Raw genomic sequence first — 13,274 nt, forward strand, 5'->3', positions numbered from 1 at the left:
AAAAATGTGATTCTTTGTTGGGAGGATAAAGGGAGTATTGACCTCTGGGAAGGATGATCCAATCAGCTCAGCTTTGTGACCACCTCAATGGAATCTCTGCTCCTCCTCCCTTCCAACCTAATCATCATGGCTATTTAAAACCGTGTGACTCAAGTAACTGCAAACATTTTCTAATGCGCTACGTTAGAGAAAAGATGCCCCTCTAAAAAGAAGACTTCGGTTGCACCAAGAAAGTATTTTAGAGAGAGGCCTTGTTTACACGCTAATTGAAGGGCCGAGGAAGATATTGGTTTTAAGCCGAAAGACGGGCTACGATAACTCCTCCAAGTGCCACCAGACGCTGTTGCAGGACACTTCTTAGAAGGTCGAGTTTCACCGCAGGGCCCGGGTAAGGTGAGAATCTGGCCTGTCGGCTTCGGCTCCGCGCCTCCAGTTCCCTTCCCTCATTAAAGCGGGTCGGGCTTCGGCCGCCACCAGGCGCCCGACGGCTCTCGGTCCGGAAGTTCAGCCGCACAGAGGATCGAGGAACAGATTCTGGAAGAATCGCCTCGGGCCTGGTAACGAGGAAGCTGTCTCCGGAGACCATCGCCAACGCTAAAGCCGATGAGCTGAGGTCACCGTGGGAAGCGCTGAGGTAAGCCACCCGGCTCCTTCGATCGCCGGCGGACAGGGACACAGAGTTCTGCGCCATCTTCAAACACTGCCCGTAGTTTCTAATGTTACGTCTTTCGGTCAAGGTAGGCCCTTCGCGACTCCGCAGATCAATTCAGCGGATCTCGACAGCGGAGACCGACTTCACGGGAAGCCATCACTACAGCACTGGCAACCAGGAGCCTTCTCCGAGCCCTCTCCTCGGAGCATGCGCAGTCCGTCAGGGCACGTCAACACTGCGGAGAGCCGGCGTGATTGACGTTTACGTCGGTGACGCCTGGGTGCGCGAGGACGTGGGGTTTCTGAGAGTGCGCAGTGCGTGCGTCGGCGGCGACCCTTCGGCCTTTTTCGGGAGGGGGCGACGCTGAGATGGGGGCGGCGGCAGCCGAAGCTGATCGCACTCTCTTTGTGGGCAACCTTGAAACGAAAGTGACAGAGGAGCTCCTCTTCGAGCTTTTCCACCAGGTAAGCGGCTGGGATAAGCCTATTCCTTTCGTTTTCCGGCCCGCCTAGGGTCCGGCCCAACGGCGATCGGCTCTTCCTTGGCGGAAGCGGGACGGTGCGTCCCGGCACCCTGACAGGTGGGCGGGCTGGAGGCGGGGGTCACGCTTAGAAAGGGAGGCGCTCGCTACGTGGGGCTTTCTGAGAAGAACCCTAATTAGTTCAGGCCAAAGTGAAGACTAAAGGTGGTGGTGGGTTCTCAATCGGGCATTCCTGTGGTAAAGATTCAGGCTCTTTAAGGAACCTCAAACGTATGGGTCCTTCGTTGAGCTGCACTTTTCCTCCTTTTCTCATCTTCTGCTTGTAAATTTTATTTCAATTTGTTATTATCCATTTTCCACTTAAGTTTCTTACAAAGTTTCAGCAAAGACAGACTCAGAAGGAAAGACTCCATAGAAAAAGCTCAGACTCAGACTCCGTAGGAAAGCGGCATTGTAGTGTTTCTGTATTAAGATCTGTATTAAAACGTGTTAAACTTGTTCCCTCCAGTTGTACCCTCCAACAGCTGGTAATAGTTTGATTGATCAATGCAAAAGTGAACTTTTAGTCCAAGAAAACTTTCTGTTGCTCTTGATAAACGTTAATTTCTACAAAGTGGGGAAACGATGGGTGTTGTCCGCGACATTAAAGTCATAAAGTGCAGTGAAGTGTAAATTCAGTGATTGGGTTTCCAGTTCCTTATGGGCTCCCTCCCCCGAAGTAAGTTAACCTAATTTTCAGTCGTATCTATAGGATCTTTAACCGTGAGGGAGATCCGTGTGTATCCGTTTTGTAAGAGTCCATGGTTACATTATAAACTGTGAAATTTGAGTATTTTCCTGAAACTGCCTTACTGAAATTCTGAACAATTTTTTGTGTCTGTAGGCTGGTCCAGTAATTAAAGTGAAAATTCCAAAAGACAAGGATGGTAAACCGAAGCAGTTTGCGTTTGTGAATTTCAAACATGAAGTATCTGTTCCTTACGCCATGAATCTGCTTAATGGAATCAAACTTTTTGGAAGGCCTATCAAGATTCAGTTTAGATCAGGTAACTATTTACTGATGATTTGGGCAGAGAGATTGTTCACTGCTTTGTTTTTTGTTTTTAATTTTGTTATTCCGTTTTAGAGAACCTCTCTTTTTGAGAACCTGTTTTTGGGTGAAAATGGTTTAAGCTTTATAAACAGTAAACTATATATATATCGCTAAAAATGGGTATTGACAATAAAAATACTGACAGTATGGATTTTGAAAGTGGTAATTTTCAGAACATAAACCTTCATTGTTAGAATGACCGATTTTGGGTTCATGCTCTAAAAGCACAAAGATTATTGCCTGAAAGTCTTCCTGACTGCTTTGTAATTTACTTTTACAAATTTTGATACATGATCATGTAAGGATGAAACTTTCCTTGTATTCAGTTTTACAATTTAGTGTGGGGATCAGAGTACTATGGCCAGATTGGGTATTTATTACATTGTTATACATTGGGTAGTACCTTATTTGTAACGCTTTGTTTAAAATATATCTGGTATTAGACACTTAGTTTTCTCTCTGAACTATAAAGCAATTTACTGAAATTTGAGGTTTTCACTTTAAGTGTTATGTCTACCTTTTTTGGAATGATTGGGCTGAGGAATACAAAACTTCAAATTAAACTTTCTAACAATAAGAATTTCTCGAATTGTTTCATTTAGGAAGTAGCCATGCCTCACAGGAGGTCAGTTTGTCATATCCCCAGCATCATGTTGGAAATTCAAGCCCTACTTCCACGTCTCCTAGCAGGTAATGTTTTACACCTATTTTAAAAATCATTTTTCAGGAATTTTTTTAGGTTGTGATCTCAAAAAACACATGAGTGATTGGCTTCCTTCATTATGCTCCTACCTCTTTCTGCTGCTGTATTTGCTATTTTGGGTTATAGTTACACATAGTATCTATTCTAAGGGGACTACAGGCCCATTGTATATAGTTCCCTTAAAATAAATACATGTATAACTATGTTCATTGTAAAGACATATACCCAAGCCCACATACATGTATATACTGGCACAGAATTTCTCAGAACATTACTTAACCCTTGCTATTTGTACTACCCTCTGTTTTCTGCTTTATTTTTTAAAATTCACATTAGTTTTATGACCACTAATTGGTTGTTACTTGCATATTAAAAATACCTATTAGTAAACAGACTAAGAGTTCATAAAGCTGGATTCTAAATATGTCTCTTAATAATTGTGTAACCTTGAGCTAGTCTCTGGTCCTGTCTTTCCATTTGTAAGGAAAAAAAGTTGATTCAGATGATCTCTAAAATCCCTCTTAGTTACTAAGGATTAGAAAAGGTACCATATTTATTTCTACTTAAATAGTTTTCTTTGGGGAGGCTGATGTTTTACTAGGAATAGTTTTTTCCTGGTATGTCCTTAGAGCAATTTATCAATCGTATTGGGGTTCATTCAAGAAAGAGTTAAAAAATCCTGTCACCTGTCAGATTTGTCACCAAGTCCTTTGTATTTATGATCTCATTTATCCCTCACAGCAGTCTTATGAGGTAAGAATTATCTCTACCTTATGTATGAAGAAAATGAGGGTTGTAGTTAACTTGGTCAAGTGTGAACTGCTCATAAGCATTGAGCCTGTTTTCAAACCCAGGCAGTGTGATTGAGCACACCCACATGATATGAGTAGAAAGTGTTTAGAAAGTTTTAATAAGGAGAGATAAGTGAATGAGAACCTGAGAGAGGCCAGTGTACCTGGATCATAATGAATGAAAAATGGAGAGTTGTTGGTGTTCCTGTCAGAGTAAATAGAGGCCAGATGGCATGCGGTCTTTCTTATATGTCATAATTAGGATTTTGGAATTTCACCTTAAGAACAGTAGGAAGACATTGAAATATTTTTGGTAGGATAGTAAAAGGAACAGGTTTGTATTTTAGTGAGTTACTTAGTTGCACTGGGAGAGAATGGATTGAAGGAGACAAGGGTGAATATAGACCAATTATGAATCTGTTGGTAGCAAAGTATTGGTATTAGAAGCAAGGAAGCTGTTGGGGTTGAGTTGATAGTTTGGATTAAGATGGTGCCAGGAGCTGAAAAGAAGTGGGTGAATGAATATGAAGAGTCTGGAAGGTGAAATTCTAAGAAAGCAGAAATCTGGAAGAGTATGCTCTTCTTGCCAGCTGAAATTGTGTTTAAATGCTTTTCAGTACAGTTGGAATTTGAAGCATCTCTAACCACTATGATAGAAACTTGTAAGTTATCTTAGGTGGAGGGGGAAAAAAAGTTTTTAACCTGTCTTAGAAATTCCCTTTCACTTTTCACTTTCATGCATTGGAGAAGGAAATGGCAACCCACTCCAGTGTTCTTGCCTGGAGAATCCCAGGGACGGGGGAGCCTGGTGGGCTGCCGTCTATGGGGTCGCACAGAGTCGGACACGACTGAAGCGACTTAGCAGCAGCAGCAGCAGCAGAAATTCTTGGAGGGGGGGAAATACACAAGTAAATAGTTATAATCAAGTGTTAGTATGTATCTGATTTTTATACTCTCTACAAGTAAAATTATACTTTTTACCCCATTGGCATACAGACACAATATGATTTAAGAAAACAAAATAGGAGAGTTCCCTGGTGGTCCAGCGGTTAAGACTCTGCCCTTACACTGCAGCGGGCATGGGTTTGATTCCTGAACAGGGACCTGAGATCCCATGTGCTCAGTGGAATGAATGAATGAACGAATGTGTAAATAGCTTTCTTTGTAGAGTATAAGTAAAATAGTTCTGCTTTAGAAAAGTAAGAAAAAAGACCCCTAAATAAAAAGATCTAAACTATAAGATAAATCAATTGGTGGTTTGATTCCAATGGTGTATTTTAAGATAAAATTAAAACCTTTTCTGAACTTTTCTGTAGAGCAAGTTACTTCTTTAGGAAGTGGGAAATAAGGTTTAAGTCCTTAAAATTAATATTCTCTTTATGTTATAGAATTCCTTATTCCCCAAAGCCTATTATTATTTCCTGTCTCAGTAATTCTTTTCTTTGAAAGGCACTCAGTCATGTCTGACTCTTTGTAACCCAATGGACTGTAGCCTACCAGGCTCCTCTGTCCATGAAATTCTCCAGGCAAGAATACTGGAGTGAATAGCTGTTCCCTTCTCCAGGGGATCTTCCCAACCCAGGGATCGAACCCAGGCCCTCGGCAATGAGAGCGTGGAATCCTAACCATTGGACCACCAGGGTATAGCCCTAGATTTTATCTTTTCTTTCTTCTGTTTCCCTCACCTGTTATGTCTAATTGATCAAATCCTTTTCATTTTAGTGCTCAGTCTAGGCCTTCGCACTGTTGGCCCAGGGATTGACAATTTTTTTTTCCTTTGTAAATTGACAGGTTTTTTTTTTTTCCCTATAAAGAACTAGTTTCTTCTGCCATTGTAGCACCACACAAAAACAAAAGAGGTTGGCTGTGTTCCAATAAAGCTTTGCACAAACTGGGTTTGGCCCACAGACTATAGTTTGCTCACCACTGCTAGTCCTTCCCTTAGCTGGAATGTGTTGCCTTCAGGTAATCTTGTTCAGCTCTCACTTCAAATATTTCCTTTTTAGAAGGGCCATTCCTGACCAGTTGGCTAAAATAGAATCCCCTCTCTCTCCCCTCAGCTTGCCTCTATAGTTGTATATTACTGTGTATTTATAACCATGTGAAATTCTCTTATTGTCTGAATCCCTACCCCTGGCTCCTTGAGAGCAGATACCTTGTTGGTTTTATTGATTCCTATCTTTGAAGACTGTGTCTTGCTCATGATTGACATGTTTATTTGTTGAATGAATGATTATATGTTGATTTTCTTATTTTTCACTTTTCATGAAAGGACGGTGGATAACATGACTCCATCATCACAGACAATTCAAAGATCTTTCTCATCTTCAGAAAATTTTCAGAGACAAGCAGTGGTAAGCTGATTATTCAACTTGAGTTGCTAAAAAAGAAAAATCATACTTAAGTTAAAATTCTTTTTTAACTTCTTAAATTTTAGTTAGACTAGCATGATCTTTGTAGATTTCAGTTTTCACTAGGCTGAAATATATATTTATAAGATCAAAGATAAATAGAAGAGCTGCTTCTCATATTTGTATTTTTCTTTTCTTTGCCCAAATCACAACTTGGCTCATGGTACCTAGACTTGTGTATTTCATAGTCTGCAGAATAAAATACAAGAGTGAAATAAAATTAAATTGAGAAATTAGTATAAAGGGATATGACCTTTTATAAACGTATTTCTTTCATTTTGCTATGAACCATTAAAAAAAAACCATCATTGCCTTATATCTTCCCATAGGCAGAATTTGAGAACCAGTGATCTAGCCACTTAGTACTTACCTCTGTTTTTCTCCTCACTAGTCCATTTCACTCACCATTTCTACTATTTTTAGTTGTGTTTAATTTAAAATTCAGATAGGCAAGAATGATTTTGCTTTTCCATTATTGTGTTTAAACATTGGCTAGATGTCTGTTGCCTTTGATACCTAGAAATATTTGTGCTTAACATTTTCTTCTTTTCCTCTTCGCTCAGATGAACAGTGTTTTGAGACAGATGTCATATGGAGGGAAATTTGGTTCTCCACATCTGGATCAGTCAGGATTTTCCCCATCAGTTCAGTCACATAATCATACTTTTAACCAGTCTTCAAGCTCCCAGTGGCGCCAAGATACACCATCATCACAGAGAAAAGTCAGACTGAATTCTTATCCCTACGTGATGGATAGACATTACAGCCGTGAACAGCGTTACAGTGATCTCTCTGACCATCATTACAGAGGAAACAGAGACGATTTTTTCTATGAAGACAGGAATCACGATGGCTGGAGTCATGACTATGATAACAGAAGAGACAGTGGTAGAAATGGAAAATGGCGCTCATCTCGACACTAACAAGTGTTATAAGGATTTTCATAGGGTCATTTTAGGTCCTTTTTTTGTTTCTGAGAATGTTTTCTTAAACTATAGAGCAGCTTTACAAGTTGCCACAATTTCTTTGTAAAAATTTTAAAACCCAGTAGCAATTCAATACAGACATGAGAAGAATTGTGGTTCTAGTTTTATTACATTCATAGCCTTTCACCTCAGGGTTTTAAAAAGAGGAAAGGGTTTTATGCAAAAGAAGTGCCACAATTCCTAATCATTTTAGACAATTGAGTAAAGGATGTATTATATGGATTAGTTGTATTATGAAGAAAATATTTTAATTATCTTATTTTTTTGTATTGCAAGAAGCTTCTTGTTGGTGAATCAGATTTTTGGTGTATAGTGAAAAATTTTCAAGTTGATCATCAGAATTGACTCAGTATTTTGTTAATAAATGAGAAAATGTTTAACTTCAGTGATTCATTTTACTAACAGAAAGCTTTTTGATAAAGTTTGGGGATAAACCATATTTAACTTTTCAGAGAACTTAGGTGTAAGTTCTGTGACATGATCTTGAGCATAGAAGTGTACATCTACACATGCTATTTCGTTGTAAAATTTTAGAATTTGCTCATTAAATCGATGTATGACTGAGGCCACTCAGGAAGTTAAATATCACTAAATGTATTTTTTTACAGTAAAAATACAGTGTTAATATTAAATCCCCTATTTCTGGAAGAACAAAAATATAAGTGCATAGTTGGATAAATGGTAAAATGTTTTACTGAAAATGTACTTTTTAAAGTACTGCCTCTATGACTCAAACTTTGAAAATTTTAACATTGTACCCAGGACAAGTGTACAGGGACACATCTTACTATGGAGATTGTACAGGTTACTTTTTGTTTTTGTTTGAACATTTGAAAGAATTTAGTCTGAAACATTTTCTGATTTAAAAATTTTTAAATCTTGTTTAACAACACTTTTATGTATCAAGATGCTGTTTCCCTTTCATTGTAGAACTTGTTTATAAAAATTAATTCCTTGTAAAATTTGGATCCTTTTTAATATTAACTACAGCATTTGTACTATGTTGCTTTTTAATATATTGAAAACAAAATGAAAGAGTATGTCTTTTTTTTTTGACATCACTAACTTTAGGGACATTGCACACAAAAAAGTGGCAACATACTTTTATTCAGTGATTGCCTGGTGTTAAAAGTGTCAGTTTTTAGAGCATCTTGAAATAAACCTTTTGAACATATCAAACTTAATATGTTACAGTCAGATTTTCAGTAACACATGGTTTATGTTTCTAAGCACTGTAAACTAATTTGGTTACTCTCCCTAGTGTCTAGGAATTTGTACATTTGTGTTTCTCTGTTTTTAAATATGCACACTTTTGTGTGCCTCGGTATGTGAAGCTGTACAGTTACTAGCACACAGAGCATTACGATCAGAGGTTTCTGTCCTTCTAAGCAGTTCTTGAGAAGAAAAGGCAACCCACTCCAGTATTCTTGCCTGGGAAATCCCAGGGACAGGGGAGTCTGGCAGGCTACGGTCCATGGGGCAGCAGAGGAGTCAGGCACAACTTAGCAACTAAGCAACAACAAAGCAGTTCCAGTAAAGCGTCTGCCTACGATGCGGGAGACCCGGGTTTGATCCCTGGGTGAGGAAGAGCCTCTGGAGAAGGAAATGGCACCCCACTCCAGTACTCTTGCCTGGAAAATCCCATGGATGGAGGAGCCTGATAGGCTACAGTCCATGGGGTCTCGAAGAGTTGGACACAACTGAGCAACTTCACTTCATGGCTGATTCATGTTGAGGTTTGACAGAAAACAACAAAATTCTGTAAAGCAATTATCCTTCAATTAAAAAATAAATTTAAAATAGAAGTCTTTAATGAAAGTGAAAGTTGCTCAGTCGTGTCTGACTGTGACCCCCCCCCCCCCCCATGGACTGTACAGTCCATTGAATTCTTCAGGTCATTATCTCTAATGAGCCTGTTAGTTTCACTTGTCTTACCTATATGGAAATTTATTCATTAGCATTTGTAGATAGTAACAAAAATTAATACTATATTGTGACTTACCTGTGGGTCAGATCCCTTCATATAGATTTACCGGTCACTGGTTCAGAATAAAATTTTTCTTTTAATGGTTTTTGGGACACCCCTTATGAGGTCCCAGTGAATCTTTTTTCACTTTTTTTTCACCCAGTTGAAAGTAACCTAACTAAATACATGTGCTGTATAAGGCAGTGGTTCCTAACCTTTTTGACCCCAGGGACTGGTATCATGAAAGGCAATTTCTCCATGGACTGGAGTGGGTAGGGGGGATGGTTTTAGGATGATTCAAGCTCATCACATTTACTGTGTACATTATTAATGCATCAGCTCCACCTCAGATCATCAGGTATTATATCCAGGAGGTTGGGAACCCTGGTATAAAGGGATAGAAGAAGACAGCCATGAAGAATTGAATACCGGTGGTGAGACTGCACTGAGATATTGAGACTTGCAGGAGCAGAAAGGAAGAAATTGTTTTTATGGAGAGCAATTTCTCCCAGTGTGTGTTACATGAAACTACTCTCATAAGTTGTTCTGCAAAACAACAGGGTTCTGTAGTCCAGTGTTTTGTAAACAGTATATACTAACACTGTGACTTTCTCATAGTGACAGAACAATGCCATAAAACTTGCTGCAATAATGTTTATACCTTTTTCAAACTTGACGCTTATTTTACCCTTTTATGCATAATAAATGTATAATACATTTATCTGAATACCTTAAGATTCCCCCTAAAGAATCTTTTGACTCCACCCTCCTCCATCCAATCAGTAGTCAGGAAATTTTATACCACTCTATGTTGTGTAGGGCCTTTGTCTCTGTATCCATTGCCACCATTCTAGAATAGGCAATCATCTCAACAGGGATGTTCTAACAGCACCCTAAAGTTTACATACCAATTTATGTGTTCCCATCAGTTCAGTTGCTCAGTTGTGTCTGACTCTGTGATCCCATGAACCACAGCACGCCAGGCCTCCCAGTCCATCACCAACTCCCGTAGTCCACCCAAACCCATGTCCATCAAGTCAATGATGCCATCCAACCGTCTCATCCTCTGTAGTCCCCTTCTCCTCCTCCTCTCAATCTTTCCCAGCATCAGGGTCTTTTCAAATGCGTCAGCTGTTCTCATCAGGTGGCCAAAGTATTGCAGTTTCAGCTTCAACATCAGTCCTTCCAATGAACACCCAGGATGATCTCCTTTAGGATGCACTGGTTGGATCTCCTTGCTGGCCAAGGGACTCTCAAGAGTCTTCTCCAACACCACAGTTCAAAAGCAATTCTTTGGCGCTCATCATAGCCTTTATATTGTATTAAAACTGTCTTTTAAGTTGTATCTCACTAGACATCTCCATGAAGGCCAGGACCTCATATTTTCACCACTGAATTCCCAGTATCCAGTGCCTGGCATATATACAATGCATGGTAAATTTTTGATGAGTGAATAAAGAACACTGCTCAAATAATTGAATAGAAAAGGGAGACTTCCACATCAAAAATTTCTCTGGTATAGATTTCCTAACCCTGAACCATCATTGTATCCTATTATAAAAATTGTATCACAATATGCTGTGCCTTTAATACACTCTAGAATGTTGTTTTTCAAAATTTTAAGTTATTGGATCTATATTCTTGAGATTTCTTAAAATAATTGTTTAGTTTGGTTTGAGAATTATGATCCTGCTGGTGTTATAGAATGAATTAGTAAGCTTATTTTTTCTTTGCCCTGGAAAAAAATGGAATAATAGGATTACCTGTTTCTTTAGAACTAGTCAAACTCCTTTATTAAAATTATCTGAGTCTTAGACTTAATCAGTTTACTTCTCAATGTCTTTTGTGGTTATTGATCTGTTTCGATTTTCTACTTTCTCAAAAGTCAGTTTGGATAATTTTTATTTTTATTAAAAATAACATTTTCTCTGTCTTTCCAAATCAAGGGATATAGAGTATTAGAATTTTTGTAACCTTTGTCTCAAGTTATAGTCCAGGCTTAGGTAAAGGAATATTTTACTGATAAAGGAATATTTTACTTCCTTCCCACACTCTGTTCAGGCTTGCTAGAGACTTTTGCTGCTATTCATTTCACATTTGCACATGTGTATACACATATGGGGCTTCTCTGACGGCTCAGATGGTAAAGAATCTGCCTGCAATGTGGTAAATCTGGGTTTGATCCCTTGGTTAGGAAGATCTCCTGGAGAAGGAAATGGCAACCTATTCCAGTATTCTTGCCAGGAGAATCCCATGAACAGAGCAGCCTGGTGGCAGTCCATAGGGTTGCAAAGAGTTGAAGTGTTGAACACGACTGAGCAGCTAACACACACACACACACACACCCGCACTTAATTGTTTTTATTTGTTGTTTTGGGTTCTTTGTTGTCATTGCTTTCATTATTTTAAATAGATTTTCTTTTAAGAAGATTTAAATAAGAAAAGAATCTTAACATTTTTATGAAAGTTACTATTTCTGGAGCTCTTCATGCTTTGTGTAATTCCAAATATCCATCTGGTATTTGCCTGCTTGAAGAACTTGTTTTGATGGCTCTTACAGTACAGTCTTGCTGGTGATGAACTCATTTAGCTTTTCCATGACTGAAGAAGTCTCTTTCACCTTTGCTTTTGAAATATAATTTGGCTGGGTATAGCATTCTAAGTTGACAGTTTTCTTTTCCCTTTCAATGCAGGCATACCTTGGAGATACTGTGGGTTCGCTTCCAGATCACCACTAAAAACTAAATATTATAGTAAGTGAGTCACAAACTTTTGGTTTCCCAGTACATGCAAAAGTTATATTTACATTATGCTGTATTCTATTAAGTGTTTAATAGCATTATGTCTAAAACCACCCCCAATGTATATACCTTAATTAAAAAAATTTTTATTACTAAAAAATGCTAATAATCTGAGCCCTTATCAAGTTATAATCTTTTTGCAGGTAGAGGGTCTTCCTTTAGTGTTGATGACTGCTGACTGATCAAGGTGGTGTTTGCTACAAGTTGGAATGGCTGTGGCAATTTCTAAAAATAAGCCACAATGAAGTTTGCTACAGTGATTGACTCTTCTTTTCATGAACAATTTCTCTGCAATGTGCAGTGCTGTTTGATAGCACTTTTACCCAGTGTAGAATTTTTTCCAAAATTGGAGTCAATCCTTTGAAACCCTGCTCCTGCTTTATCAAATAAGTTTATGGAATATTTTACATCCTTTGTCGTCATTTTAACAATCTTCACATTATCTTCACCAGTAGTAGATTTCATCTCAAGAACCACTTTCTTTGCTTATCCATAAGAAGCAACTCCTCATCTGTGAACATTTTATTAGATCACAGCAGTTTAATCACATCTTCAGGTTCCACTTCTATTTCTAGTTCTCTTGCTGTTTCTACCACATCTGCAGTTACTTCCTCCACTGAAGTTTTGAACCCCTCATTCATTTTAGTTGAAATCAACTTTTTCCAAACTCCTGTTAGTGTTGATATTTTGACCTCTTCCTCTGAATCATGAATGTTCTTAACGGCATCTAGAATGGTGAAGCTTTTCTAAGTTTTCAGTTTACTTTGCCCAGACCCATCAGAGGAATCACGGTATCTATGATAGCTGTAACCTTATGAAATGTATTTTATTTATTTTTGTCTGGGCTGGGTCTTCATTGCTGTGTGGGCTTTTTCTCTAAGTTGAGCGAGGGCTACGCTCTAGTTGCCATGCACATGCTTCTCATTGTGGTGGCTTCTCCTGTTGCAGGGCACAGGCTTCAGGTGTGCGGGTTTCAGTAGTTGTGGCTCCTGGGCTCCAGAGCATGGGTTCATTAGTTGTGGTGCACAGGCATAGTTTCTCTGTGGCATGTGGGATCTTCCCAGACCAGGGAATCAAACCCGTGTCTCCTGCATTGGCAGGTGACTCTTTACCACTGAGTCACCAGGGAAGCCCCTGAAATGTATTTTTTAAGTAATAAGACTTGAAAGTCGGAATTACTCCTTGATCCATGAGTTGCAGAATGGATGTTGTGTTAGCAGGCATGAAAGCAACATTAATCTTGTCTCTCCACCAGAGCTCTTGGGTGACCAGTTGTGTTGGCAGTGAGCAGTAACATTTTGAAAGAAATCTTTTTTACCTGAACAATAGGTAGCAGTAGGCTTAAACTGTTTAGTAAGCCATGTTATAAATAGGCAAGCCATTGTCCAGG

At 38.9% G+C, this 13,274-nt stretch overlaps 2 protein-coding genes across 3 annotated transcripts; one reads left to right on the forward strand and one right to left on the reverse strand.

Moving 5' to 3' along the window:
- Nucleotides 1-234: 234 nt before the first annotated feature.
- On the reverse strand, nucleotides 235-742 carry C11H11orf71 (chromosome 11 C11orf71 homolog). Its single transcript, XM_043482264.1, has one exon. The coding sequence runs from the start codon at nucleotides 689-691 to the stop codon at nucleotides 293-295; it is 399 nt and encodes a 132-aa protein (XP_043338199.1). The 5' UTR covers nucleotides 692-742; the 3' UTR covers nucleotides 235-292.
- A 242-nt stretch (nucleotides 743-984) lies between these two features.
- RBM7 (RNA binding motif protein 7) lies at nucleotides 985-8,154 on the forward strand. Of its 2 annotated transcripts, none has more exons than XM_043482262.1 (5): nucleotides 985-1,116; nucleotides 2,017-2,179; nucleotides 2,829-2,916; nucleotides 5,993-6,074; nucleotides 6,695-8,154. In XM_043482262.1, exons 1-5 carry the CDS (start codon nucleotides 1,021-1,023, stop codon nucleotides 7,052-7,054), a joined length of 789 nt encoding a protein of 262 aa, XP_043338197.1. In that variant the 5' UTR covers nucleotides 985-1,020; the 3' UTR covers nucleotides 7,055-8,154. The 2 variants fall into 2 exon arrangements, with proteins under 2 accessions (XP_043338197.1, XP_043338198.1); XM_043482263.1 differs by lacking the exon at nucleotides 985-1,116 and adding an exon at nucleotides 1,287-1,403.
- Nucleotides 8,155-13,274: the final 5,120 nt, after the last annotated feature.

This window comes from Cervus canadensis, chromosome 11 (genome assembly GCF_019320065.1).
Source record: "Cervus canadensis isolate Bull #8, Minnesota chromosome 11, ASM1932006v1, whole genome shotgun sequence".
In the NCBI taxonomy this organism is placed as follows: Eukaryota; Metazoa; Chordata; class Mammalia; order Artiodactyla; family Cervidae; genus Cervus; species Cervus canadensis.

Excerpts from the sequence above, each read along its gene's own strand:
- C11H11orf71 (XM_043482264.1), bottom strand. The coding sequence starts at position 691 with ATGGCGCAGAACTCTGTGTCCCTGTCCGCCGGCGATCGAAGGAGCCGG.
- RBM7 (XM_043482262.1), top strand. The coding sequence starts at position 1,021 with ATGGGGGCGGCGGCAGCCGAAGCTGATCGCACTCTCTTTGTGGGCAAC. Across the intron at positions 1,117-2,016 it reads TCTTCGAGCTTTTCCACCAG|GCTGGTCCAGTAATTAAAGT; the intron begins GTAAGCGGCTGG and ends TTGTGTCTGTAG. Across the intron at positions 2,180-2,828 it reads CAAGATTCAGTTTAGATCAG|GAAGTAGCCATGCCTCACAG; the intron begins GTAACTATTTAC and ends TGTTTCATTTAG.